The sequence below is a fragment of the Cariama cristata genome, unplaced genomic scaffold, assembly GCF_000690535.1.
Source record: "Cariama cristata isolate BGI_N322 unplaced genomic scaffold, ASM69053v1 scaffold8947, whole genome shotgun sequence".
Lineage (NCBI taxonomy): Eukaryota > Metazoa > Chordata > Aves > Cariamiformes > Cariamidae > Cariama > Cariama cristata.
Window position 1 is genome coordinate 4,204 of NW_009624928.1, and position 25,564 is coordinate 29,767.

The 25,564-nt window shown below is 34.8% G+C and overlaps 1 protein-coding gene across 1 annotated transcript; it reads left to right on the top strand.

Annotated features, from left to right (window-relative positions):
- Positions 1–375: 375 nt before the first annotated feature.
- On the top strand, positions 376–23,866 carry TMPRSS15 (transmembrane protease, serine 15; the record flags this gene model as incomplete). The annotated part of the gene is made up of 12 exons (XM_009703385.1): positions 376–484; positions 3,243–3,352; positions 5,429–5,566; positions 6,814–6,963; positions 9,371–9,473; positions 9,958–10,108; positions 11,313–11,454; positions 16,300–16,389; positions 17,689–17,814; positions 18,290–18,439; positions 20,987–21,097; positions 23,734–23,866. Coding segments are annotated over 12 exons (1,513 nt in total), but the record flags the coding sequence as incomplete, so codon positions are not given.
- Positions 23,867–25,564: the final 1,698 nt, after the last annotated feature.

The following is a 25,564-nucleotide window of genomic DNA, read 5'->3' on the forward strand; positions in this document are numbered from 1 at the left end:
AAAGGCAAGGTCCTGTTTCCTTAGAAATGTATAAAATAAAATGAAAGAAAGAGAGTTGGATTAGTAGAATCCAACTGTTGGATTTGAATTATTTGGATTGGTTTGGACGAGTTTGCATAAGTTGCATTGTCTCTAATTTAAAAATGAATTATCCGTACTGCTTTTCTTCTCATATAGTACTTTGATATCACATAGTCACAGGAATTAGAAGTGGGAGTAACTTGGGCATGTGTTTTACTTTGTCTTCCTGTTGTTGCTTACAAAGCATTTCCAAGGTAATCCATGTAAATCAATATCCAAGGTCGCCCTTGTCTTGGCTCTGATTCTGTTTTTCAAATGGCATTTTGACAAATATTCTTCATTATATCTTTACAGCTGCAGCTTGTGATGGAAAATTTATGTTGACTGATTCCTCTGGGTTTTTTCACTCCATGAATTATCCGAAACCGTATAATGCAAATATAATTTGCCAATGGATTATAAGGTAAGTAATTTTCCAATAATTTTCTACATAACATTTTTTGATTGAGGCAATATTGTTTTCTGCACATCAACCTTATGCCATTTGTTTGTATTCCCAAATAACCCACCATGGAAAATATGTAATAGCATTTTCTCCCTTATATGTATGTAACTTTCCTTTAAAAGCTTTCATGCCTAAAACCCATAACTATATGAATAATTTTCCCACTTACTTACAAAAATTCTTAAGTATGATTTTGAGAAATCTTGTGTATTATATGTATGCACAGGAACATACTTCTAAGTTCAAAATAAATCCCATAACTCAAAATAATTGCAAGATATTTGTTTCAAAGTATTACAGTAAATACTAGTCTTTAGGTAATGATTTTATATGATATAACTGTTACTAACAGATGGAATGTTCAAGAATTCCCTTGTCATTTACAGGTACACATGTCATCTGGGAGTTAACAGTGCCTGTGCTCCTAAGCCATTTAAGAATATGTTTTAAAAGCGCATGAGTATCATTTGACATAGCAGCACCAAATGCCTTTTAAGCTTAAGACACAAGAAGTGGACTTTTTTAATCAAGGATACATACCTACAGGGAGGGACAGCTATTTGACTTTGGCACTCTAGATTCACTTCATAGGCCAGAGAGAAAAAAAGATACCCATAGTATGTGATAAATCTCATCCTAAAGTACACATCTAAAATAAGTTAGATGATTGCAAGCTGGAAGCTCCTAAAAATCTCTACAATGACTGCCGATTCAGAAGTTACTGCTTTGAAAAGCAGTAATTCTTATTATTGCTTTGTAATAATGGCCATTCTTTGATTCTGAGAAGTATTCATTTCATAGAAGAGCTTCAAAGCAGATTAAGGAAATGCCTTTTAAATTGGATAAGATTTGGATTTCTCATTCCCAAGGCTCTTTTGAAAGTGTTAGCCTTTGAGTTTGTTCAGGACTTGTCTTCACCTTGACATTTCAAGAAAAAGTCATGGTTTTCCTTCTGTTTTCTACATTTGTTCCTTCTCGTCTTCAGTAGTACTGTTCACCAATAATTACTGGTTACACCTGGTTTTAAAATACAGATGTGTCACAGGAAAGGCACAAGACTGTATCCTTCAGAATATAAGCCTGACTTGTTCATCAGTTCATGGTGTCGCAGAATTTGAGCACAATAAATAATCTTGTCTCGAGTGCACTACCTTCTAAGCTGTTAACTTTGCTTTAAACACTGTTATAGCTGCAAGAGGCATTGTATTAGGTAGATATCTATACCAGGTATATAGCTATCAAAAGTTTAATTTTGGAAAAAATCATGAGTAATTGGAAATAACATAGTACAAGTGCTGCAGATCTGTGTAATTACAGACTGATCAATGACAAAAACAACCACCTAGGTTTTTTTTCCACTTACCTGCTTTAAAAAAATCTGACAACATTGACAGAAAAATCCTGAAAAATTCAATGTGGTATTCAAACTTTGTCTCCCTTTCAAACAGAATTCTTTCTATGAGGGAACCTTTTGTGTTTTCCAGTAATCGATGAGAGACATTTTGTCTTATTATTTTTATTATCCCTATAAAAATGTGTTAAAAGTCACCCTATAATACATCTAAGGTTTGATTCCTCTTCTGCCTTTCTTTGTCTAGAAAGATTTCCCCATTACCTTTAGGAAAAGCTTTCACATTTTAGCCTCATTTAACTCCTCCCCATGAAGATGTAATTTCCTCTACTTTTAAAAGTAAGAGGAGTATGATCAATATTTCTCTGAAAGATTAGCTTCCTGAAAGATTACTTTTCAACTACATGTTTTACTCTTTTCAAACCAAGGATATTTTTTTCTATAGAGAAATACATAACAAAAAAAAAAAAAAAAGGCAAGTGCAGATATTCAAATATTCACTTCACGCTTCTCTACTAGGTGGTACTTATAAGCACCAGGAGATTGCTATTGAAAAGCTATCTTCATTGGGTCACTCAAATCCAGAAAACAACAAATAGTGGGAGAGGAAGCTAAGATGATTGTGGCAGAAGAATTTTAGAATTTGGTCTACCATATAAATTTAGTGGAAAGGCAACAGGAGGACTACTTAAATATAGATTACTGAAAGAACATAACTGCAGGAAAATAAAACACTAAAGTGTAAAAAAATTTTTTTGCACTTTAGTTAAAATGACTTTTGTTATTAAACATACTGGGTGGTGGTTAGGTTTGATAACGTGTTCTCGAACAGTGAGTTTGAGAACTATAATCCTTCATGCAAATCCTTATGACAAAGAGACATTATTTTGGACTTTCAGAGACAGATTTTGATATCTTTCTATTTGTATTGTTACCATGATACCATTCCTCTGACTTTAAGAAGTCTACCTGAGCAGTGAGATGTTATGTATTAGTAATATGTATTAAAAAGTTATTGTAAATTAATGAGATACAGATTTAAAAAAAAAAAAGCAGACAAAAAAATGTGCAGTTGAATATCTCATTCTAGAGTTTAGAAGGTTCAGTTCTTAAAATATACCTAACTCCAGTGAGAAAAGGAGTACTTGCACTGTTACAAAAGGTTTACACCCTATTCCTCTGGTAGTTTTACAAACTAGAAGTTAGCCAAATAGGTCATCTTGATTAATAATCTGGATTAATGTAATTTCACATTGTTTCTGAACTTAACATCATTCAAGCATGCAAGGAATTTACTACAGTCAAAAAAAGATTACTAGAACATAACTTTCAGTTTTGAGGTTTATTTTTCTCTTGTTATCTTAGAGTTCCTGAAGGGCTATCCATCAAACTGAATTTTACTTCTTTTGATACACAACAATATGCAGACAATTTAAATATTTTTGAAGGTATAGGACAAAACAAGATTTTAAGAGGTAAGGTTATTTTTTAGCTAATATTACTTTTCTGTTAATAAAATTTAAGTGGTAAAATAAGAGTTTCGAAGTGAAAAAAAGTGCATGCATATGTTTAAGTGGAAGAATGCATCTGTGTAAAGTTACCCTGTTAGACAATTGATCTTGATATACTTATCTACTCTTATGAAGTCACCAGATAAATGCTTCCCTAATATATTAAGAAATCTCTATTTTTTTTTAAGATCTTCTTTGAACAATCTTGATAACTTGACCAGAGGCGTGGTCTTGTGAAGTCCGTATTTCATTGAAATATGTTGTCAGAAGATCCTGTATCACAGACTGTAACATAAAATGAAAGCATCTAAACTGAAACTGTTGGGAGAACTACTATGATACTCCCTGGAATTCATTACGAGCATGGCATTGCTTTCCTCAGACCTTGAAATATGGATGATACCTTATCTCTGTCTCTATATTCTATCATGGAAAACTGGGATTTTGCCCAGTTTTCACAAGACTCAATATATCCAGTGGAATTCCATCAGAAGTGGAAAACATACAAGATCAATATATAGATAAGTCAGAAAGATATTATTTATACTTATTTTCGGAAACAGGGAGAGAATGGGAATGAGAAATAGTACAAGACTCATAAAATAAAGAATGGAGAAATTCTACCCTTTCACTGCTGCTTTGAGTTAAAAGGTTGGACTCGATGATCCCAGACGTCTCTTCCAACCAAATCGATTCTGTGCTTCTGTGAATTTGACCCCTCTTTGAAATTTCAATTTAGACATGAGAGATTGCTTCAATAATATTCTCTGCAGCAACCATTAACGTGCATGGTTTTAAGGACTGCTGTGGGGATCACCACTGATACCACAAAGACATAAAGACAATGTTAAAGACTGTCCTTCACTGGATTGTCTAAAGCTCTGCCGTTTGAGGGGTGGATTTCCAGGTGTTGGAAATACTAAATGTAGAGGAAAGAAGGACTACAAGACATTTCCAGGTTAAGAGTCTCTACTTAAGTAAGTAAAAGAACCTGAAAAGGAGGAAGGAAAATAATGCAGATATTATTAAAAGTGTGAAAGATGATGCCTATTGTTTTTCCTTAATAATTTGGCACTGTTTTGAATATATAGTATTACAAGTAGGTAAATAGCTCCTCCTCAAAAAACCAAAGTCTCTCTATCATGCAAAATTGGGCAAGGACTTCAGAAGAGAAAGAAAGGAGGCAAAAACTTTCACGGAACAGTGAGGAACTTAGGATTTTCTTTATCCTGAGTAACAGTCACTAGTCTAACTGTTGTTGCCTGGCATCATATCAGCTTTAGATGGAGGAATGACTGTTTTACTATATCATGACTCGTATTAATCCTTTCATTTCACACATATGGAATTTATATGAGTGAATTTAATTTAGAATTTAAATTCAAAATTTAGATACATTGTACCATAGAATCATAGAACTGCCCAGTTGGAAGGTACCTTGAAAGATCCTCTGGTCCAACCTTTCATGGGAAAGGGAGCCTGGATGAGATTATTTAGCACCCTGTCCAGTCGCTGCTTGGAACATTGCAATTGTTCCTGTGCTATATGCCTTCATACACACATCACAAAAGGAAATTCCTTTGTAATTTCGCAGTTTGCTTATTCTTTAACTATCTGTAAGTGTATGTGCTAATTATTAAACTGTGAGAGTAAGTATATATAACAAAAATATGTAACCAATACTGTGATTCTAGGGTTTCAGAGTCCATATCTGTAAATTTTGAGAACATTTACAGCATAATAAGCATGGATATGAAGATTATAGTGTTGAATATGTGTACTATAAGAGAGGTTTCTCCATTAACTGATATCCATATTGATGGATAAGAGGATGGGATATGTAGAATACTCATATGGCAGCCAAACTGCTAAATGCCTTCAGGGGTTTGTAGCTATTATAGGCAGGATCACAGTACAAGAGGGAAAGCATTCTTTAATACTCAAAAAGCTAATCCACTGTATTTTTGTGACAGCACTGGGGATTTTAATGAGCATGGGATTGTTTTCTCTGTGACTATATTATTCTTTATCTGTTCTCAGCTTCTCTGTCAGGAACTAATCCTGAGACAATTTACATTTTTTCTCATGAGGCTACAGCACAGTTTGTATCCGATTATTCTGAAAATTACAATGGCTTTAACGCAACGTACACTACATTTAATGCAAATGAACTAAATAGTAAGTGTTCTTTTTTTGCGTATGTGTTTGTTTGTTATCCCAAATGTTTGATGAAAATATATTTTCAGTTTGACAAAATGGACATGAAAAGGGAAGTGGTATTTTCTGGCCTCAGTCTACTAGCTAAAGCCACTTTGCAAAATTTCATACTATTTTAAAGATCAAACCACCGATTTCAATAAGACTGTCCACAGGTTTACAGGCCTGTATCCAGCAGTAGGGTGATACCTTACCAAGTTGATCTGTTTAATGAAGAGTAAAACTCTGGCCATATCTCCATCAGATTCCTCTAGGCCAGTTTGTTCACTAATAAACGCTGTTGAATCGCTGACACTAATCATTATTCTCTAATCACCTGACAGTACCTGCTCTCCAGAGTTTCTGATGTCCTAATTCATTGCTACAAGTAGTGGTCCCAAATAGCAAAACTAACATTCAGGAAAATATCTGCTTCAGTAAACAGGCATTGGGAAAAGTCTAGATGCAGTATATCTACAGTGACAACAAAATTCAGCAATATGACCCATGCGTTGGTGTTCTTTAGTAGCTGGAAAAAAATTTAGACGCAGATTGGACAAGTGAAGGCTTCTTCAGCTGCTAAATTTTGAGCAGGATGTGAACAGGGGATGTGATTGGGAAGGGATATGCTGCAGGAAACATCCACGGTGTCAGCAAACTGTTATTGTGTGGAAGCCCTTGCTGGGGGCTGACCTGCATTTTTAAGGCACCATGAAATATGAGCAAAATATCAAGAGAAGAAGAGTGATGAGGATGCTGCAGCAAATATATGTGAGCAAAGGAGAAGGACAAGGAAAGGGGCAACTCTGGTGCATGGAGCACAGTATTTATCTTCAGAGCATTCAGCTCTGGTGGTAAGCCCTTTCAGCTGGAGTAATCCAGGTCTTGGCACGGAGAAGAGCAGGGTTAGCCCTTAGTGTTAGCTGTGCAAGTGGTCCTCTCTCATTCCCTCACTGCATTGCTGGTGAAGGATCAAAAAAGAAGGTTGATGAATGAGTGCAAGAGCATGTTGGGCCACCTTCAGCAACAGTGTTTTGTTAACAAGTACAAACGACACATTTATTTGAGTAGTTATGTTGCATTGCATAGAAGAGGAAACTGAATCACCATGGGCTCCAATTTTCAAACATACTTTAAAATTTACTTTGTTTGTCACTCATTCTTCTATAATTTTGAGAAAATACTTAACATCTCTGTCATTTTTATTTACTAGAGGTTCTTATTCACAGATTATGAGAAAGTCAATTGCACTTTTGAAGACGGCTTTTGTTACTGGATACAATTTTTACATGATGATTCAGACTGGGAGAGAGTTCAGGGTCCTACCTTTCCCTTTATGAGTGGTCCTGACTTTGATCATACATTTGGCAACGTGTCAGGTAAGATCAAATACAAGGTGCTCACAGTTTCAAGTAAAAGCTTGATTTAGCTTATGTTATACCACTGTACGATGGATGCTTCATAGTGGTATTATTGGGATTTAATTTTATTCTGCCATAAAAATGAGTCAGGGCTACTAGATAAAACATTTTACCGATTGCCGTCTTGTGGAAACATATCAAAACTAAAAGAAGAAATAAAGGAATATATAAAGTGATTAAAGAGTGAGGTGCTGAGAAGTTTCAAATCTATTAATATGCCAAAGTGCCTTATCTGAGAAAGGCATTTCTATTATGCAACAGTGTTATAATAACTGCATGTTTACCTTTAGGAAAAAAAACAAGTATAATTACATTTTAGGGAAATCACTTCTATTTCATCCTTATCTACTGGTGATATCCTCACAGTTCCCACAGAATAATTTTGATTTAACATGAAGTTGACCTGCAGGTTACATAAGGCATCTGTGTCCCCAATTACAGTCGCACACCAAACACACTAATTTTCAACATATGTACAAAACACACAAGTACTCCAGCAACTGCTATAGCAAAACAATTTAATTTGAAGAGTCATCATATCAAAAGTGGATTTTAATTAAAGAGACAATACTCATAGGAATCAGATTTTGAATGTGAATCATGAATATTTATCCCAGAATTAGACTCCAAAAGTTTTTCTCTGCTTCAACAGGAAAACCAAACAATCTTTTTCTCAGATGATTATAGACTCCAAATGTTTTTTTCTGCTTCAACAGAAAAACCAAACAATCTTTTTCTCAGATGATTCATCAGTCCAGCTAAAACTAATTAACATAATTTGGATTTTGCAATGGTTATATGTATTCTATACAAGACATACAGAACTTCCTCAGTGACAAATAACTGGAAAAATTGCAAATTATTCTGGAAGAAGTTACACCCAGGGAAAGAAAAATATTATTCAGCACCTTATTGGATAGAAATTATTCACCCCTCTCTGAGTAAACGCACATTTTCTAAACAATCTTCAGAACACTGTTTTATCTTCCCACTTGACTCTTAGAATACAAATCAGATGAAAGAATGTAAAATTTGTTTAATAAAACACTTGACAATGATTTCTAGCTCTCTTGAAAATGCTAATTTATCTTAGGTGTTCTCTGTTTCACTGTGCTAGATCTAAGCTGACATGTAATGTTGCTATATGTAATGTTGCTATTATATTGAATATTCAAATTTCTATGACCTGCATTTGAAGTAAAAATGTGAACTGCATTATTAATATGTAGCTATACATACATTCAATGAGACAGTGTATTTTTATTTTGCTGCTCTTGAAAAGCAAAGGACTTAATACATACTCAGCAATTGATTCTGAATGCTCAGAGAATTGATGAAACAAAGACAGAGAACTGCCACTTTGACTATATGGAGACCTTTTCTGAAAAAGAATGCTATGCTCATTTTCTTACAGTTAGACACCATATATATTTTAAAGCATGCTTTCCAAGTCAACACAGGAAATGAAAGGCCTGATTCAGATTTCAGACTAATTTTCGGGTACTTTAACATCCCGCATTAAAAAAACTAGCTAAGTATAAATAACAGAATATAGTACATATAATTTAAATTATATAAATACATTCCTATTTACTTGCAGATTCTATTACTATAATATTGCATATTATGTATTAGATAGATAGAATAAAATCTAACTTTACAGCTATGATTTTAATAAAGCAAGAATTTTATTCTAGGACTTTTAACTCTGCCTAATTTTTCTTTTCTTGTGACAAATCATAATGCTTCTGTAGCCTGGTCTTGCATTGTATTTCCATACGACAGCAAGAAGTCGAAATTCCCAGCTGTAAGGAATTAACTCAGAAAAAGCTAAAAACTCGATTTCCCCAAATAATATATTTTTCTTGTTTATAATGCTTCACCTTGCTATTAAATATTCATGTAGTCATTCTCTCACCCTCCTCAACACACAACCCATATTTCCCATTATTATTTGGATAATCGTCAGGAAATTTGGAACGTCAGGAAATCCTTCTGCAAAATCACAAGCAATGTCAAACAGGAAGACATTTTTATAAACTAAGTAGAAATCGCTCAGGTGAATCGCTGCTTTCACTAAATAAAAAGCAGATCTCCTGCTGACTTCAAAAGGACTAGTTTCTCATTTCATGTCTAGTTCTGAGGAGTGTCCGACAAGCTTAAAAGCTCATTTTAATATGTCGTTGACTGATGAATATTACTTGGGATAATCATTCACATTTATTGTGTCAGGAATCTTCCAAGTCATGCAACACTATCTGTGCTGGATATTATTTATATTACTTTTAATGTTAAAATGCTCATTTTAAAAAAAAAAAAAAAACAGTAATTCTGTACTGATTAAAATGTGTTCATTATCTTGCAGGATTTTATATTTCAACACCTATAGGACCTGGATTCGGAGAAGAGAGAGTCCGGATTCTGAGTTTGCCTTTGGTCTCTTCAGATTCATCTTGTCTAAGCTTCTGGTATTCTTACAGAATTCCTAAACATATACTTTGCTTAAGAGTAAAACCAAATAGCTTTCTTTCATATATAATATTGATCCAAGTCAGTGTGCCAGCAATACGAGTCTGCTTCTGTTTAGATTTCCATGACCAGTCTCAACTCCAGGCCTGAAACTTTGAGTCCTTTATAGGTTTGATTCTTGCAGTTAGCTTTAACGTATTTTCTTTTTCACCCTGCATCCAATATTCATTTCTATACAGAAATTATATTAAGAATCCCTGAAATGTTTTTTGTCATGAAGCTTAACTAGACCTCTGCACAAAATATGGCAAAGTACCAAGTAAAACTTCCAAGTGTAATCTGAACCTATGATCCATGTTATTTTCATGCTCACTGCAAATTAGTCCTAAGTCCTTAAAACTGCTTATAAAATAAAAAGCATGGTACTTTTTCATGAAATTTCAGTTGGTTCTAATAATACCAAAATTACTCTTCTGCCTCTAGGTATTTCATGTACGGTACTAATGTTTACCGTTTAAGAGTTAGCATAAGTAATGAGCACGGTTTGGAAAAGATCATTTTCCAGAAAGAAGGAAACTATGGAAACAGCTGGAATTATGGACAAGTAACTTTAAATGAAACATCTGAATTTAAGGTTTGTTAAACTGCTGGTTCTTTTTAAAATTTATTTTAGCTAAAATGATATCACAGTTTTCTGCCAAACGAACCCAATCATCTACAGCTCCAAAGAAAATATCTAGTACTATTTACTAATGCATGACGTCAAAGAAATGTTAGTACGCAGGAGTGGAGTCACCATTTGAATTGTCATCCCCCCCTTTCGCTACTCTGGAGTTTAAAGTATTATTGTTGTAGAAAAGAGAAGACCTTAACATTGTCATGGGACAATCAATGTTATCATGAAAGAGTGCTTTCCACAAAACAAGGGTGTTCAAAGCCTGTCAAAATCTGATGTGGAGTTTAAAATCTCAAAAGTGAGTGTGATACGAAGCGCTGAGCCATGAGAAGATTTAAATTAAATAAGTTCATGTTCTGAAGCAGTATTTTCACTAATTAATTACAGAATAATTCACCCAAAGTGTGTTCCAGAAGGAACTGTATTTGGCAGCATTTGGTTAACAACTGACCTGACTTACCTGTAAACAAAAGGAGGAGACTTATGCTAGACAGTTCCTTTTGCAACTCTCTAAAAAAAACTGTTTCTTTTTATAGGTATTTAGGATGGCTCATCCTGCTATAGTAGTTTTGATTGATGCAAAAGCACTGCCAGAAAGACGCATTTACCGTCTGAAGAAGTAAATGCATCTGTGACCTGGCTGCATCAGATTTCCAGCAAATGTGTGTTTTATGATCTCAAAGAGCGTGCTATACCTAGCTGTATTTCACCAGCACAAATTCTTTGGTAGCAGGTTTACTTTAAATATGTGTATATTAAAGCACAATAGCAAGCAAATGAGATAATTTCAATTTTTCATGGAGACGTGCCATTAGATCAGGAGAAGTTTGGACTGATGAGATGAGGGATACAGAATTTTTGTTTCAAAAATTACATGTATTTATATATACAAAGTAAAGTTATTTAATAGTTTTAAATCATGTTCATCATTTATACGAAGAAGTTCCTGCATTCCTTAGAATGATCCACTCAGTTTACATAATGCTATTTTGTTTTGCAAGAAATCCTGTCTTGTCCCAGGTGCTCTCCTCTGAGCATAGCACCAGTGTCGATTACAGTGGAAATAAGAGCATTCAGGAAAGAAGACAGAATGTTTGAGTATAGGAAGCTGAAAAATGTTTCATTAAACTATAAAGTTCTAATTTTTTTTCATGAACTTCAGGTTATTTTTGACGCCTTTAAGAAACGTGGTCCCAGTGATATTGCCTTGGATGACATTGGCTTGACAAAGGGAAAATGTAATGAAAGTATTTATGTAGAGCCAACCAGGATTCCAACTGTTACTACTGTCCCTTCAGTTCCTAGTAAGTAAACACTAAATTACAGTTGATCTCCATTTCCTATTACTATATTTGTGTATCAGTGATTCAGAATTTCTAACCTTCAGTTTTATAAAAACCTTTCTTCAATATTATAAAATTATCTTCAGGATAACACATTAGGGATCATGTTCCCTGCCCATGACTCCATTGATAGCAACAGAACTGGCAGATTCACAGCTTAAGCTATCATTACAGTATCTTCCAAAACTTGAAGAGTGGAGGATAATTAAAGAATTCAGAATTTGTCTCTAAAAGATTTAATTAGTAAAGCTTCCAGTAAGCCACTGAAAGAAAAGGAAGAAGAAAGAGAAGGAGGATTATAACCTCTGTATTTGAAATTACAGGCCATGTAGCAGGGGAATATGAAAATGAGCAAAGTCTTATAATAATATCACCAGAGGTCTCAATAGTAAAAATTCACCAAGCTCTGAGAACATATGCAGGCTGAAAACTCCCATGTTTAGGGGAGAAAACCTATAATAGCGCTGGAATGGTTTAAGAATGGAGCACGAGCTATGTGAGTGTCTAATACCCAAAACAGAGGCATTATCTGGAACAAGGCTCACAATGAATGAGTTCTTTCCAATATGCATTTGGCTGTATTGTTATTCCTAATATATCTGATTACATTAAAAAGGAAGAAGAAAGCAATATTTGCTTTGAAAAAAAATTTACATAGGGAAACAGAAAGGACAGAAGGATATTTAACAGTTCTTCTGGTTTCAGTGGACAAAAAAAAAAAAACACCCACTATCAAAGGACCCTTTCCATTCCCTGATCTACTGAGAGATTTCAATATTCGCATAAATTATGGAAGGTGTCAAAATGTAAGCCTAGTTTCTTCAATTTTGCCTTTGCTAACTCTATTCCTTGTGGTAAGGCAGGAGTAATGAATAAGTGCTTGCTCTAGTAATAATGAATGGGACTTCTTTCCTGCTTGAAGCAACCTCGTCTAATTTCATCTCACTATCTTCGTGGCACCTCTTCTGAACCCCAAGTTCAGTGGGAAACTGGAGGAGAGTTGGTTTTGTTTTCACATTTTTGCCCTCTTCTCCAAGTCAAATGAAAGTTAAGGAAAAACAAAACATCACTACCTATATCACGTATACACTTCTCCAGACAGGTTGTACACTTGATCTAGACCCATTGTGTTGCAGAGTCTTTTAGAGGAAAACACAAAGATTTAAGCCTCATCAAAACATTCCAGTTTCACAGAGCTAGTTAGAAGAATCTCATTAAGAAAAATATGAAAAAATACCTGCAGCCATCATTATAAATCTGGAAAGTGTATATAAAAAAATGAAGAAAGATCGCATATGATGTTAACCGGATTCACGCAGATTCAAAGTAAAAACTGGTAGAAATATGAATAGAGCTTGTGGAAAACATCATTAGAATATCTGATAGGGCTTTGTAATTTATCATGAAAGAGGCATGAACTTTCTGGAAATAGATTTCTACAAAAGACCTGTTCACAGATGGCTTCAAATCATTAAAACAAAGAGTGAGTACGTTCCAGGCCTGCCTCCTATTAGATTTACTGTCACTTACAAAGCTAGTTGCTCTCTTGACAGCATATAGTAAATAAAAATGGTCTAAAATTAAAATAATAGAAAAAGACTATTTGCATTGTATTCATGTTAAAGAACTATGTACTATTATTTTCACTCTATCAAATCTATCACCTCTAAATCTACTGCATCAGGACAGGATATTGCCTTGGATGACAGGACAAGAAAACAAAACCTTCTAAATATAAGAGTAAAATTTAGTTTTAGAGTTCCATCCTGAGACACATGAAGGTAAACTTCACCAAGATGTTTCTGTCAGCAAAATTAAGTTTTAATAACACTAGTAATTTCAGTCATACTTACAAAAGTGAGTTTTAGAATTTGATTGCGGTTTTCATTAAAGTAATACTGTGAAGAGGTGCCGATGTCGGCCACCTCCAGCCATCTTTCAGGTGCCATGGGTAAACACACCTCACAAGTTAGCATCAGTCTAATGATTAGTGGTAGAATGACCCTGTGGTAAATAATAGCTGAGTACTGCTGTCAAAACACCAAAGAAATGTCATTCAAACTATAGATCTCTACCCAAACATGGTGATAAAGTTTTAATATTCAAAAAAAAAGGAAGTGGTCATGTGGCATATAACTCCTTATGAAACTGATTAGAGAGGATCCATGTTGTACTTCAATATGATACAAAAGCACTGTCTAAGCTGCCACTGGGGAAAAACTAACTAGTTTGCATAACTTTGTTGAGGCATGCTAATACACTATAACCTGCTGGAAAAAAAAGTGAATGTTATCAATCATCTTCAAAGAAGTATGAAATTACTTTGATGGATGTGGTGCAAGCTTACTAACACTAATGGTTTCACTACAAATGTCACATCTATAAACAAGAGATGAAAGAATTTGAGCTGAGCCAATTTCTTTTGCTAGACTTAAAGCTTCAATAAGAGGCACTGGCATCATTCACAGTGCCACAAAAGCTCATTGAAAAGTCAAAAAAAATTTTGGGGGTGGGATAGGGAAGCTGGATTTGCTTTTGTCTTTTGCACAAGACTGTCAGCTTACACTTTCATCTAAAACAAAGATTGCTTTCATCTTCATATTCATTTATAATCTGTCTTTTAACATAAACAACAGTGTGGAAATTACAGTGTAGATTCCACACTTAAGATGTGCATGTCAATGTAAATTCAAGTTTTGGCCAAAGCACAGAGGACTTTTTTCATTATATCATTTTTCATTATATCATTTATCATATATCATTTTCTATAGTGTTGAGAAAGTCATCTATTATGCTTAATGAAAGGATCAAGATTATTGGTGCTGATTGCTATTTGGTTCTCTAAAGAGTGACAGCTATATGAAAAACCCCATATAAAATTGTATTTAAAGATCACTGAAAATCTTTAAAACATTTCTTCCAGACATGAGTAAAATCAATTACTTGTATCGTTTTTCCATGCAAGAGAAAGAAGATCGTTACTAGTGTGCCTTACATGTAGTCAACACCAGATCAGATTTCATCATAAGTTGCCCCTGTTCTCCTATTAAGAAAGTTGTGTTTGCTCTGCTCATGTCATCAGGTGATACTGGCTAAGAATCATATATTCTTCATGCAGCTTTACAATAGTTGTGTGTCTGTTTGTACATGCAGTAACGTTCCATTAAAAAAGCCAATGTAATCTTTATTTGTTACTAATGGTATTTACAGAAAGTAGTCCTCATTGTGAGCCATATGGCTGAAACATAATATACTTGTTAGTCAGTGTGTGATTGTTAACAGTTCCTTTTTCTTTCAGAAAGTTCAGCTTTTCTTTCCAAGAGTGATTTAGTGAAATAGAAAGCTCTATAAGATGGCTGTCATGAGGAAGTTGAAATCTTTCTTGTATTTAGTGGAGCTTCCTCCCAGTGGAATTCAGTGGGCAAACTCAATAGGGCTGGAGATTATGCAGTCCCCAATCAAGTGGTTCAGAGTATGCAATACTGACAGACATAATGAAACACAAAATTTGAGCCATAACAGGTGGTGAGCGGAGGAGTGTTAAAGTTTAGCCAAAGTCTAATTGTAAAAAAAAAAATCAATTTTAATTCGAAGAATAAAACAACAACAGAACAAAATAACAAAGGTAGATTTCTTCTGCCTTACCTTCCATTTGCTGAAGCAAGTGGAGGAGCACTGTTTATTTCTGAATAAAGTAATTGCAAACAACAGAAGTGAGAAAACACCAAAGTTCATTCTGATGTTACAGCTGAAATGAAAATAAACAATATTCCTTAATATGAAGTAAAGTTTTGGAATACAAGGCTGACATATTTTGGATGTAAAGCATCATCTAAACTATATACTGAAAGAGAATATTGAATATATAAAGTACAGTCAGCTGTGTCTTTGTGTGAGTGTATGCGGGTGTATGCATATCTACAATATTTTCTTTTAGATAAATACCATTCATTTTTCTATGTGCATGCATATTTGTGATCAGGACCTTTCTTATTGGAGCAGTTGTTTCAAGGAAAAAGCAAATGGTTACTTTTACCATTTACAAGGTTTAACTGTAAAAGTTTTTAGGGTCCTGATGAAATCAAAATAACAGTATAAGGGGTTTTTGCTATAAAGTTTATTTGATAGACGACAAAATGCACTTTATACTTGAGTATCTCTGCTAATGCTGCAAGATTAATCAGATAATAAGCAAGGCATACAAGCTAAGTGCTTAAATAGGTTATATGGGGGGGCGGGGGTGAGGGCTTTCCTCTCTCTCTCTGACATTTTCTAGTTCTTATATTAATGTGCTAGTAAATTATACAGTTGACTGTATCACGTTCTTTTCTTATTATTTTCTGTCATGTGCACAGTTTGCAGACTAATAATCACCAAATGAAGAACAGACTGTCTCCTTCCCCTAACTATACGGGGAAGAGTTCTCATAGCACCATCATGAATACGGTTGTGCACCTGGGCACTAGCACTTCACAAACAGCAATATATGAACTATAGATGTAGATAACGCTATGGCATCGATTGTATGTGTCAGCAGGTCTGACTTAGACACTGTAACTAATAAGGACAGTGAAATTCTTAAACACCTTGTTTCCTCAATGCTCTGGTTCCTTACTGGAGTGTTGGCTTCTCACAATTCATTGTTCAAGTCTTATACCAATGGCACTGTAACCAAACATTTACCACGACAAAGTTAGCTTGAATACCCTCTTCATAAAATTACTTTTTCCAAATTATCTTTGTTACAACGGATTGCAAAAGTAAGACAATAGGTTAATTGCATTTTTGAAATGCTTTCTTTTTCAGCTGACTGTGGAGGGCCAGTTGAACTCTGGGAGCCAAACAGTACATTCAGCTCTGAAAACTTTCCAAACAATTACCCTAATCAAGCTTCTTGTAAGTCATTCTTCTCCAAATCTTCAGGAAAAGTTTAGCCATATAAAAGTAGAGATACTAAATCTGCTTTCTGAAGTCAGATGCTGACAAGCAAAAAAACCCTAAGCTACATACAGTGTGATCTTTTAACAGAAGTCCATATGGCATCTAGCAGAAGCTGAGGAATCATGTGCCAGTTGATTAAAAAGTGATGAAGACAAGCATAATCCCTTGGAATGGGTTCAGACAGGCCAATTCTATCACTCCTATTATGTCAAATATCCTTATGTCAATGCAACAACAGACAAGGTGCTGAAAGTCCCCATTTTACCATTACACCTCAATGTATTTGCTAGGTTAATATCACCATCTCTGCTGTTAAATAGTTAACCTTTTCTAGGGGCAAAGAATGTGTGTATGTATTTTGCAAGGGATCCTCTCTTTATTAAATGTTTCTTAACATACTAGTGAAAAGACATCGTTATTCTACTAATGTTACTAGATTTAAATTAAGCTACAGCTGGCAAAAGAGAAAATGTTTCAAGGTGGTCCACTAGATGCTGTTATGGATGAAGCAAGGAAGAGAGCTTTGTCATTGCTTCTTAATGAAATTTTAATTATCCATTACTTCACCTTTAACTGGAGAATTGTGTTTGGATACTAATCACAAGAGTTGTAATTTTGTGTTTCTGTCCCACCTGAGACACAACTTTGATTTCCAGATATTAATTTCACAAGTTCCCAGATGAGATTCTTAGTACTGAGAAAATACTTTTCATTCTATGAAGAGATTAAAAAATGGTTGGTCTATTTAATTCCTTTACAAGATTTCCATGGTATCCATATTTACATAGATTAAATATGATAAAGCATAGGCTAAACAGAAGCAAATACTTCTCTAAAAAGACATCTAACTTGAAAGACAGGCTTCTGTCACTGATTATAGAAATTATCTTACTATCAAATAAGACTTAAATGACAAGACTATTTGTCACATTTTCACAGTTAAAAAAGAATTAGCTTTGCTACTTTAGGGAAACTCACAGTTGTCATGAATGGTGAAAAAAAGGATATGTGTGTGTCTTAGGATCCTAAATCCAGTTTTCAGAAGTGTTTTAGAGAATGAGAGTCAATTGAATTTTGGATCTTGACAGCATAAGTTGCTTTTAAAGATAAGATTTAGACTTCTAAGTCTCTCGGGTGGTTCCTAATAGTTTAGCAGAGATTTTTTTTGCCCCCAAATCCTTCAATGTGAAAATGACACAGTAAATGTAACAACTGAAAAGGTTATTTTTGTGTGTGTGTGTTATTATTTTCTAGGTGTGTGGTACTTAAATGCTGAAAATGGAAAAAACATTCAACTTCATTTTCAGATTTTTCATCTGGAAAATATTTATGATGTAGTTGAAGTCAGAGATGGCAGAGGACCAAATTCCTTACTTTTGGGCAAGTAACTGCATTGGGTACTAAAATGAATGTAATCAGACAGCTGGAGCAAACTGATGGATATAATTTAAAAGAAATTAATTCTCTTTAATTTCATTCTACATTTCTTCACATTTTTGGGTCTCAGAAATTAGAAGGAAAACTTCAGAAAGCATACTGTATGTGACATCACATTCCCCAAATGTTTGCACACACTCAGATTTCTATGCAATCCAAATGAAATTAACTTCTCAATAAATAAGACTGGTCATGTATGTGGACAAACAGAAGCATAATCTCTTAGTCAAATCTCTTATTTTTCTATATAGGTATGTCAAATTTGGGGTTGAGCTTTGACCATTGCAGTCTGATAGCAGTTAGGTTTGGGGGAATAAGTGTATTCACATGGTAGCAGTATTTCCTTTTGAACCTAAAACATTCTGAAATACATAAAACCAAAATAGCTTAAATGTATTCGTGTTCTCCTGGAGAATAGCTGTCTATACAGGACAAGACCCATTGCCAGATGTCTTCTCTACAACAAACCAGATGACAGTAATCCTCCTTACGGACGAGACTGCAACAAAGAAGGGATTTCTTGCAAACTTTACTACTGGCTACCGTCTAGGTAAGCATATGAACCCTTGTATTTAAGAGGTTATACCACTGGTCAAATACATTTGAGAAAAAGTGGAGAGTGGAGGGTGACTTTAAGCCATTGATCAACAGAAATATAAAAAAGTTAAAGAGAAAAAGCCTAGCAGTTACCCATCCGTACTTTACATTTTCTAGCATGAAAAGTGATGGTTTTGTTGCTTTATGTAATTGGACCAATGTCTGTATCATCTGCAACACTGAGTGATATTATGCAAAAAATTGACTCAGTATTTTGACTGAAATCTATTCAAATGTTAAGAAGGTAAATATGAACTATTCCTTATACAAGCCCCCGAAAAGAATATCACTTTGTGACTCATTTGAAGGTATCATTAATGTTTGTTTAAATGCATTTCTAAAATATTTATTATGGATCACATCCACTAGAAGGGAAAAATGCATATGGTAACTCTGATTAATGTTTGCAATACGGTCCCTCTTGCATCTTTAAAAATTTGGTCCTTAACGTGTGAAGGATCTGGGAAGGGTTAGTCTTTTAAATATTTGGGCAGCAGTGTTTCTGATCCCAGCCAGTCCTCTTCTGAAAGACTCCTCGTTTTGTTGGGGACTGCAATTAGACTTGTCACTCATATAAGTAATTCAGCAATCAGCTCTCCAAAAACATGCAAAATAGAGCTAAATGCTAAAGTACATTGAACAGCAATATGCTTGCCATGACAAATACTTATACTAACTCTAGGCCAAATCTTGACTGAATTAATTAGAGGCTTTGTATTACTTCTGGCGAAGTCTGACAGCAGAAAAAAGAGAAAGAAAAAGCAGTATGTATTCAGAGATGTGTGAAGCACTATTCATTTGCATGAACAGAAAGTCAACAAGAATCTACTCTCTCTTACTTTAAATGTTATAAAAGGCAAGTGTCTCCCAGCATGTTTAGCTAGCTGCAGCTTTTTTATGGATTAACAGTAATAATAATATTAATTTTCTTAATCTTTAAAAAAATCTTAACCATTAATTTGCCTTTGCAAAATCAACTCCGTTTGGTCCCGTTGTGTGAGACTGAGAGGTAGGTTTATATGAACGTTCTGCTGATTCTTGTTCTGCCTTCTCTATCACATTTGTTCGGTCCAACAACACTATGCCTTTTTTTAGCTGGTTCAGCATCTTTGCCGAGCCAGTTTTGGCCATATTTTGTTGTAAAATAAAAATTAAGCTTAGCAAGACAAAGTTCTCAAAGTGACTATTGCCAGTTCTGGTTAAATATATTAAAAAAGTTCCATTTGCAAAAGAATTATGCTTATTCATGATCGTTGAAGCCAAAGGACAGAGACTAATATGATTAACATGCAGGCCCAAGGATAAAAGGATTGTCAATAAATAAACTAATTTTACAAGAAGAGTAGATTTTTCTTTGCATTTTATTTTTCCATGAAATACTGAGTTTTTGAAAAGGAAGCATAATTTGAAAAGAAATACTTTTTGGCAGTATGCAATATAATAAAAAACCTGCCTAGTGAGAACTAAGTTCTACGGAAAATATGGCATCAGCTATGGCCACTGAACATGTGAAAATCTGGTTCAGGCCTTTTACAAGCCATACACTTTTGCTTCCATATTGTACAACAGGACACACTGACTGATGAATGAATCTTTTTATATGAATAGTAAAAATTCAGAAGCAAAGAAATTATCTTGCCTTAAATAAGACTTCTAGATAATTAAATATTTCATTCAGTAAGTCCAGGAACATAAAATAAAGAAAACAAAAAAATTTTCAATAGAATTTAAGATTATAACTGTATATTTCCTGTAAATATACAGAATGGTGCCATTAAAAATACACTTTGGCCGTACAAAGAATTATAACTTTATATTTACTCTCTATATGATCTGCTTTTGTTACAGAACTGATACTGAAGTAGCTTAATCCTACTTTTGAGAATGTTTTCCTCGTTAATTTCTGTTACTTTTGTCTCTTCCACCTTTCCTCCCAGACAGGTTTCGAAAGGACTCTTGTTTTTCACTGCCTCTTTACTTGTATGTTTGACATGATATACTTTAAGGTGCACTTTTGTGAAAGTGCTGAACATCTGAAATTTGAAATCTTTAGTTACTTTTGACAGAATTTGGTTAGGATTTGACTTTTCTCATCCCTCCAGAATTTATTACACATAACAGAAGAACACTAGTAACTGAGCAATACTAACTATAATAGAAAGTACAAGGTATAATACTATAGATTTTATTCTTAATTAGCTTCTATTTATCTGAAAATAATCTTTATTTTGAAAAACAGATGGGAAGGAAAGGAAAGGAAAGGAAAGGAAAGGAAAGGAAAGGAAAGGAAAGGAAAGGAAAGGAAAGGAAAGGAAAGGAAAGGAAAGGAAAGGAAAGGAAAGGAAAGGAAAGGAAACGAATCAAAATTCAAGGAAAGGAAAGGAAAGGAAAGGAAAGGAAAGGTTAGGTTCTATGTACTATCCACTCAATTTTTCTTTCAAGTGAACTGTATAATCTCCAGTGAACATCAACCCTCCTCATAATTATGGATTTATTTTCTTTTCCTGTTCTCCTTCAGGGGCTTGTGCAACTGATGAACATCAGTGTGGTAGCGGGGAGTGTATACCGTTGCATAACCTTTGTGACAACCTACCTCAGTGTGAAGATGGCTCTGATGAAGCAAAGTGCAGTAAGATTTCCTTCATACAAAAAGAAGGAATGCATGCATATTTAGTAGGAATTACCTAGGAAAACAGCCACAAAACCTCAGCCAGTGTAAACTACTGCAGCTGCATGCAGGCTGTGCCAATTTACACAGCAGGATCTCGTTGAGATTGTCAGGGCCAAAAGAACAAAGTGACTTTTCTGAGATAGTGTATGTAAGCTGGTGAAGATCTCTGGAAAAGGTAGGAAGTTCCTCTGTGCTTAAAACTATGGCTACTTACAATGGCCTCAAAATTAAATGAAAGCTCATTGCATGCTTTCCTTCTGTATCCATTTTGTATTCCCAAATTCTATCACTTCTTGCTGTGATTAGTTTGAGTTTCACAGTAGTATGAATTCTGCAGTGTAGGGGAGAGAGTAAGAACTGTCTTGATGGAAATTCCCAGGTAGTCTTGTGGGTGTGAAGCCAAACTGCAGCACATGGCACCCTCCAGTCTGCCTGGACTCCATCTTCTGGAAGCATTGCCACAGGGTGAAGGGATGGCACGGCTGCAAAAGCAGTGTCCATTGCTCATAGTGGATGTGCGTGTTCCTACAACAAGGAGACCAACAGCTGTTATTGCTTAGTCCTCTGGGAAAATTGTTCTTTCCAAAATGTAGGTGTACAGTATATGGCTTCATTTCACATAACATGGAAATAGCATTCTCTAAACAATAATTTAAATGTAAAACTGATGTTAAAGTCACGTTGGGCCTAGCACAGAAATTAAATTGCTGTTTCTGACAAAGTGCTGTTCTGACAATCTATTATGGAGCATTAATGAAAGAGTTAGAAGTGGACTTTTAAGCTCAGTGCAACAACATCTCCCTCTGTTTTAAAGAGGACTTCTAGGGATTAGATATGTCCTTGCATGTGTGCTGACAGTACTCATTGATTTCAATGTCTTTTACATGCATATATATATTTTTGTATATATGGCATATATAAATATATGTATACATACATGTATGTCCGAAGGCAGATTCACTCTTTGCATTAGTGCAATTAGCTATTTTGTTGCAAACATATTCTTCCTTTAAAATGCGTAGAATAAAACTCATTTCAGCTTATTCTTAAGCAAAGAAGACTTGAATGGTTTTTTCCAGTCATTGCTAGACAGGATCTGAACAAGGTAACCATCACCTACATTAACATGATGTACATTTTCCCAAAGATTTATTTTGCCATAGATTGTCTATTACTTCGTAATAAATTAGCTCACATTAAAGGTTTCCAAAACCAGGAATTGTTTCCAAAAACCCATTTAATCCGAACACTGGCTGAATCAATCTAAGCCTTAAAATGAAAATTCAATTAGATATCCTCACATTGAATCTTTTCAGTGTCCAAAAGTCTTGCTCATTTTCCTGAAGCCAATGTCAATTTCTTATCAGAAGTGGCAATTTGAACTAGACAAGCTGTCATTTTCAAATAGTCCAACTTCTGAAACTTCACAGGGACTGCAAAGAGGCACAGAATACTTCTTTCTTTGCAAAATTTTAAAATATATGACATTTGAATTAAGGACTTATTGAGTGCTCAATGACTCTCTTATTCCTTACCAACAATATATTTGGAGAAGAACACGGATCTGATGAGGAGAAAGGAAAAAGAATTATCATTCAAGTAGAAGACAGGAGAGGTGTCAAAAGTTATTTGGAGAAATCTTGCAGTGCAAAAAATTCTGAGATTTTTTCAAGACTGCTCAAAATTTTCTCGTGACTGAGGTTTACCATTAATTAATCACTGTGTATCACTGCTTTCATTCATGCACTCTGGATGCTAAAGAAATATTCCTAAAAATTTAATTATTTTTTTTTTTTTGTACTCTAGTGAGTAAGCTTTACTTTTTTGTGGAAATATTTTGGTGGAATAATGTTTTCTGGACAACTAAGATTTTTAAAAATAGTTATTTTGGCAACCAGTAAATTTCAAATGCATTGTATGTTTTTCCCTACTTCATGCCGGCAATAAGTATCATCTGCCTGAACTGCAGCTGTAGCTCCTGAGACATATACAGGATTCTGTTGACTGTCTTAAACCTTATGGTCCAACTTCCTTAGTCACTGTGCGAATAGAATAAGATTTTTCCACCAAATACTTAATGAGTTTCTGAAAATTTTATGTTGGGAAAAGTTTTGCTAGAAAGATCAGTTTTCAAGGAGCTTTTATTATGTGTGTGTGTTTTAACTAAAGCTGAAATGAAAACAGTGAAAATTCCCAGAGCAATTGGAACTGGAAAATCCAATTTTTCTGTCAGCTCTGGTTTTAACCTTATTTCCAATCAGTGTTACTGAGCATTGTGTAGCTAAATCTTCATACAGTGTCTGGAAATTACACAATGCTGGCTAAGAAAAAACATCGGTTAAAGTTGATGGAAAATGTACTGTTTATTGTCTGTTCATGAGACAGTTGCAAAATACAGGGTATGAAACTCTCCTGTGGCAGAAATATAGGAGGAGATAACAATAACATCTCCTTCCTGTGGGAACACAACATCCTGGAGATGCTGGGTTTACTACCACTGTAACGTATTTTAACTTTTTTTTGTTGTTGTTCTTTGCTAGTAATAATAAATCTGTTTATATTATATATCTGCTTCTGTCCATTTTGGTCTACAGTGAGATTGCTTAATGGTTCTCTAAGCACCGAAGGGCTGGTACAGGCCAGGATTGGGAAGACATGGCACCTGGCATGTGCAGATGATTGGAATGAACAGATTTCAGATGACGTTTGCCAGCTGCTAGGGTTAGGGTGAGTGAAAAATATTCATCATCCTTGTAACTTGTTTGCAGGTTTGTTGAGTCTATGTATTGGTGTTTTCCTCTTCATTTTGCTGGTGTCTTACCAGCCAGAAAAAGGGCAAATGTATTTTTCTGTAGCAAGTGAAGTGCTTGGTGTGCCAACGACTTTGTAAGTGTTGCAAACCGTGTTTTGATGGCATTCATTACAGGATTGATGACTCTGAATATGGCAGACTAGGCATGAGGATACATATTGGAGAACATTGGGAGACTGATGTGGAGGATTTAGTCTTTTATTACTTTATGTCATCATTTACGTCTTCACTTTTATGAGGATAGCTCAAGAGTAAAGCTGGAGCAATCAGCAGCCTTGGCTGCTCTGCTATCATGCTAATGTTCGTTTCAAGTAAATTCCAGATCATCATTTGGGTATTCTGCTATTGGGTTCCCAATACATTTTGTACCAATCATTAGAACTGAGCTGTTTGGAGAGGCAACTGTATTTCTCTTGAGGTATACTTAGAGGGGGGAGGGAGGAGGGAATTATATGACTGAAAAAATAGATTTGGCTTCAGCTACAGTTCAGCAGAATTCCCAGGGAAAAGATGGGGATGGGTGAGTGCAGAAATGTTGTATTTTTCAATCTATGGTAAAATTTATGGCCTAAATTCTGCCTTCCTTACACCGTATGCAACTTCACTGCCATCCACTGAATAATAAATAGCTTTCCTACAGTGCTGAGGTTTTTAGGGAATGTCACTCATTCAAGTAGAAATCAAATTAAATTCTAAGCTTGTAATTCATTATGTTAGTCTCTGACCAAGTAGGATGCCTGCAAATGCCCTTCTGATAAATTAATTGTAGAAATCACAGAGTTAGGAGAACTTAGAAAAATATCCAAGAGTTATTTGAAAATACTTAATCATTGGATGAATGTGTGCTGGTTTGGTTTTTTTACCTTTCCTTTGGGTAGCTACTTCATTTATGTAAATATCAGACACCCGGACGCACAAATCCTGATTGTAACTTTTGTATGTAGTTATCTCATTTACATACAAACGATGACCAGAAATTCTTCTAGTCAAATAGCTTGTCCTCTACAGTGGTCAGTAGCCTTCTTCCTCCAATTGTTTCTCCTCCTCCCCTACCTCCTTTCCCTCTATAACTTCTGGACCCTAGTCATTTGGTGGTCTATTGGTTTAATTTACATTTTTATATTTGATAGGCTTCAGTGAACTTGGTCTTCCATGGTACTTCCTATTACTTTTTAAAAATTACTTATGCTTTTGCCTCCGTAACATTCTGTGGCAATATGTTTTAGTTTGTCTCTATAAACTAGTCAGATACACGAACTAAAAAAATTCTTATTAAGTTTCCTAGTTACTTCTTTTTAATTCAATTTCTCAGTTTATTACATATTCCCATTGTCAAGAAAAAGTATTTTTATACCTAAATTTCATCACATTCTCGTATCTTGGGTGCTACTGCTGTTACTGATCCTACAGAATAGGATAAAATTCTCATATATATATACATATATATAACTGCTGTAAGCAACACGCTATTTCTGCCTTCCACGAATCCCCCTGTAGCAGCATATTTGTTAGTAAGTGGCACCATATTTGTTCCTAAATGGATATATGTAATAACAGGTCTTGAGTAGGCTATAGCTCATGCTCCTATGCTGAATAATTACCTAGAATCATGC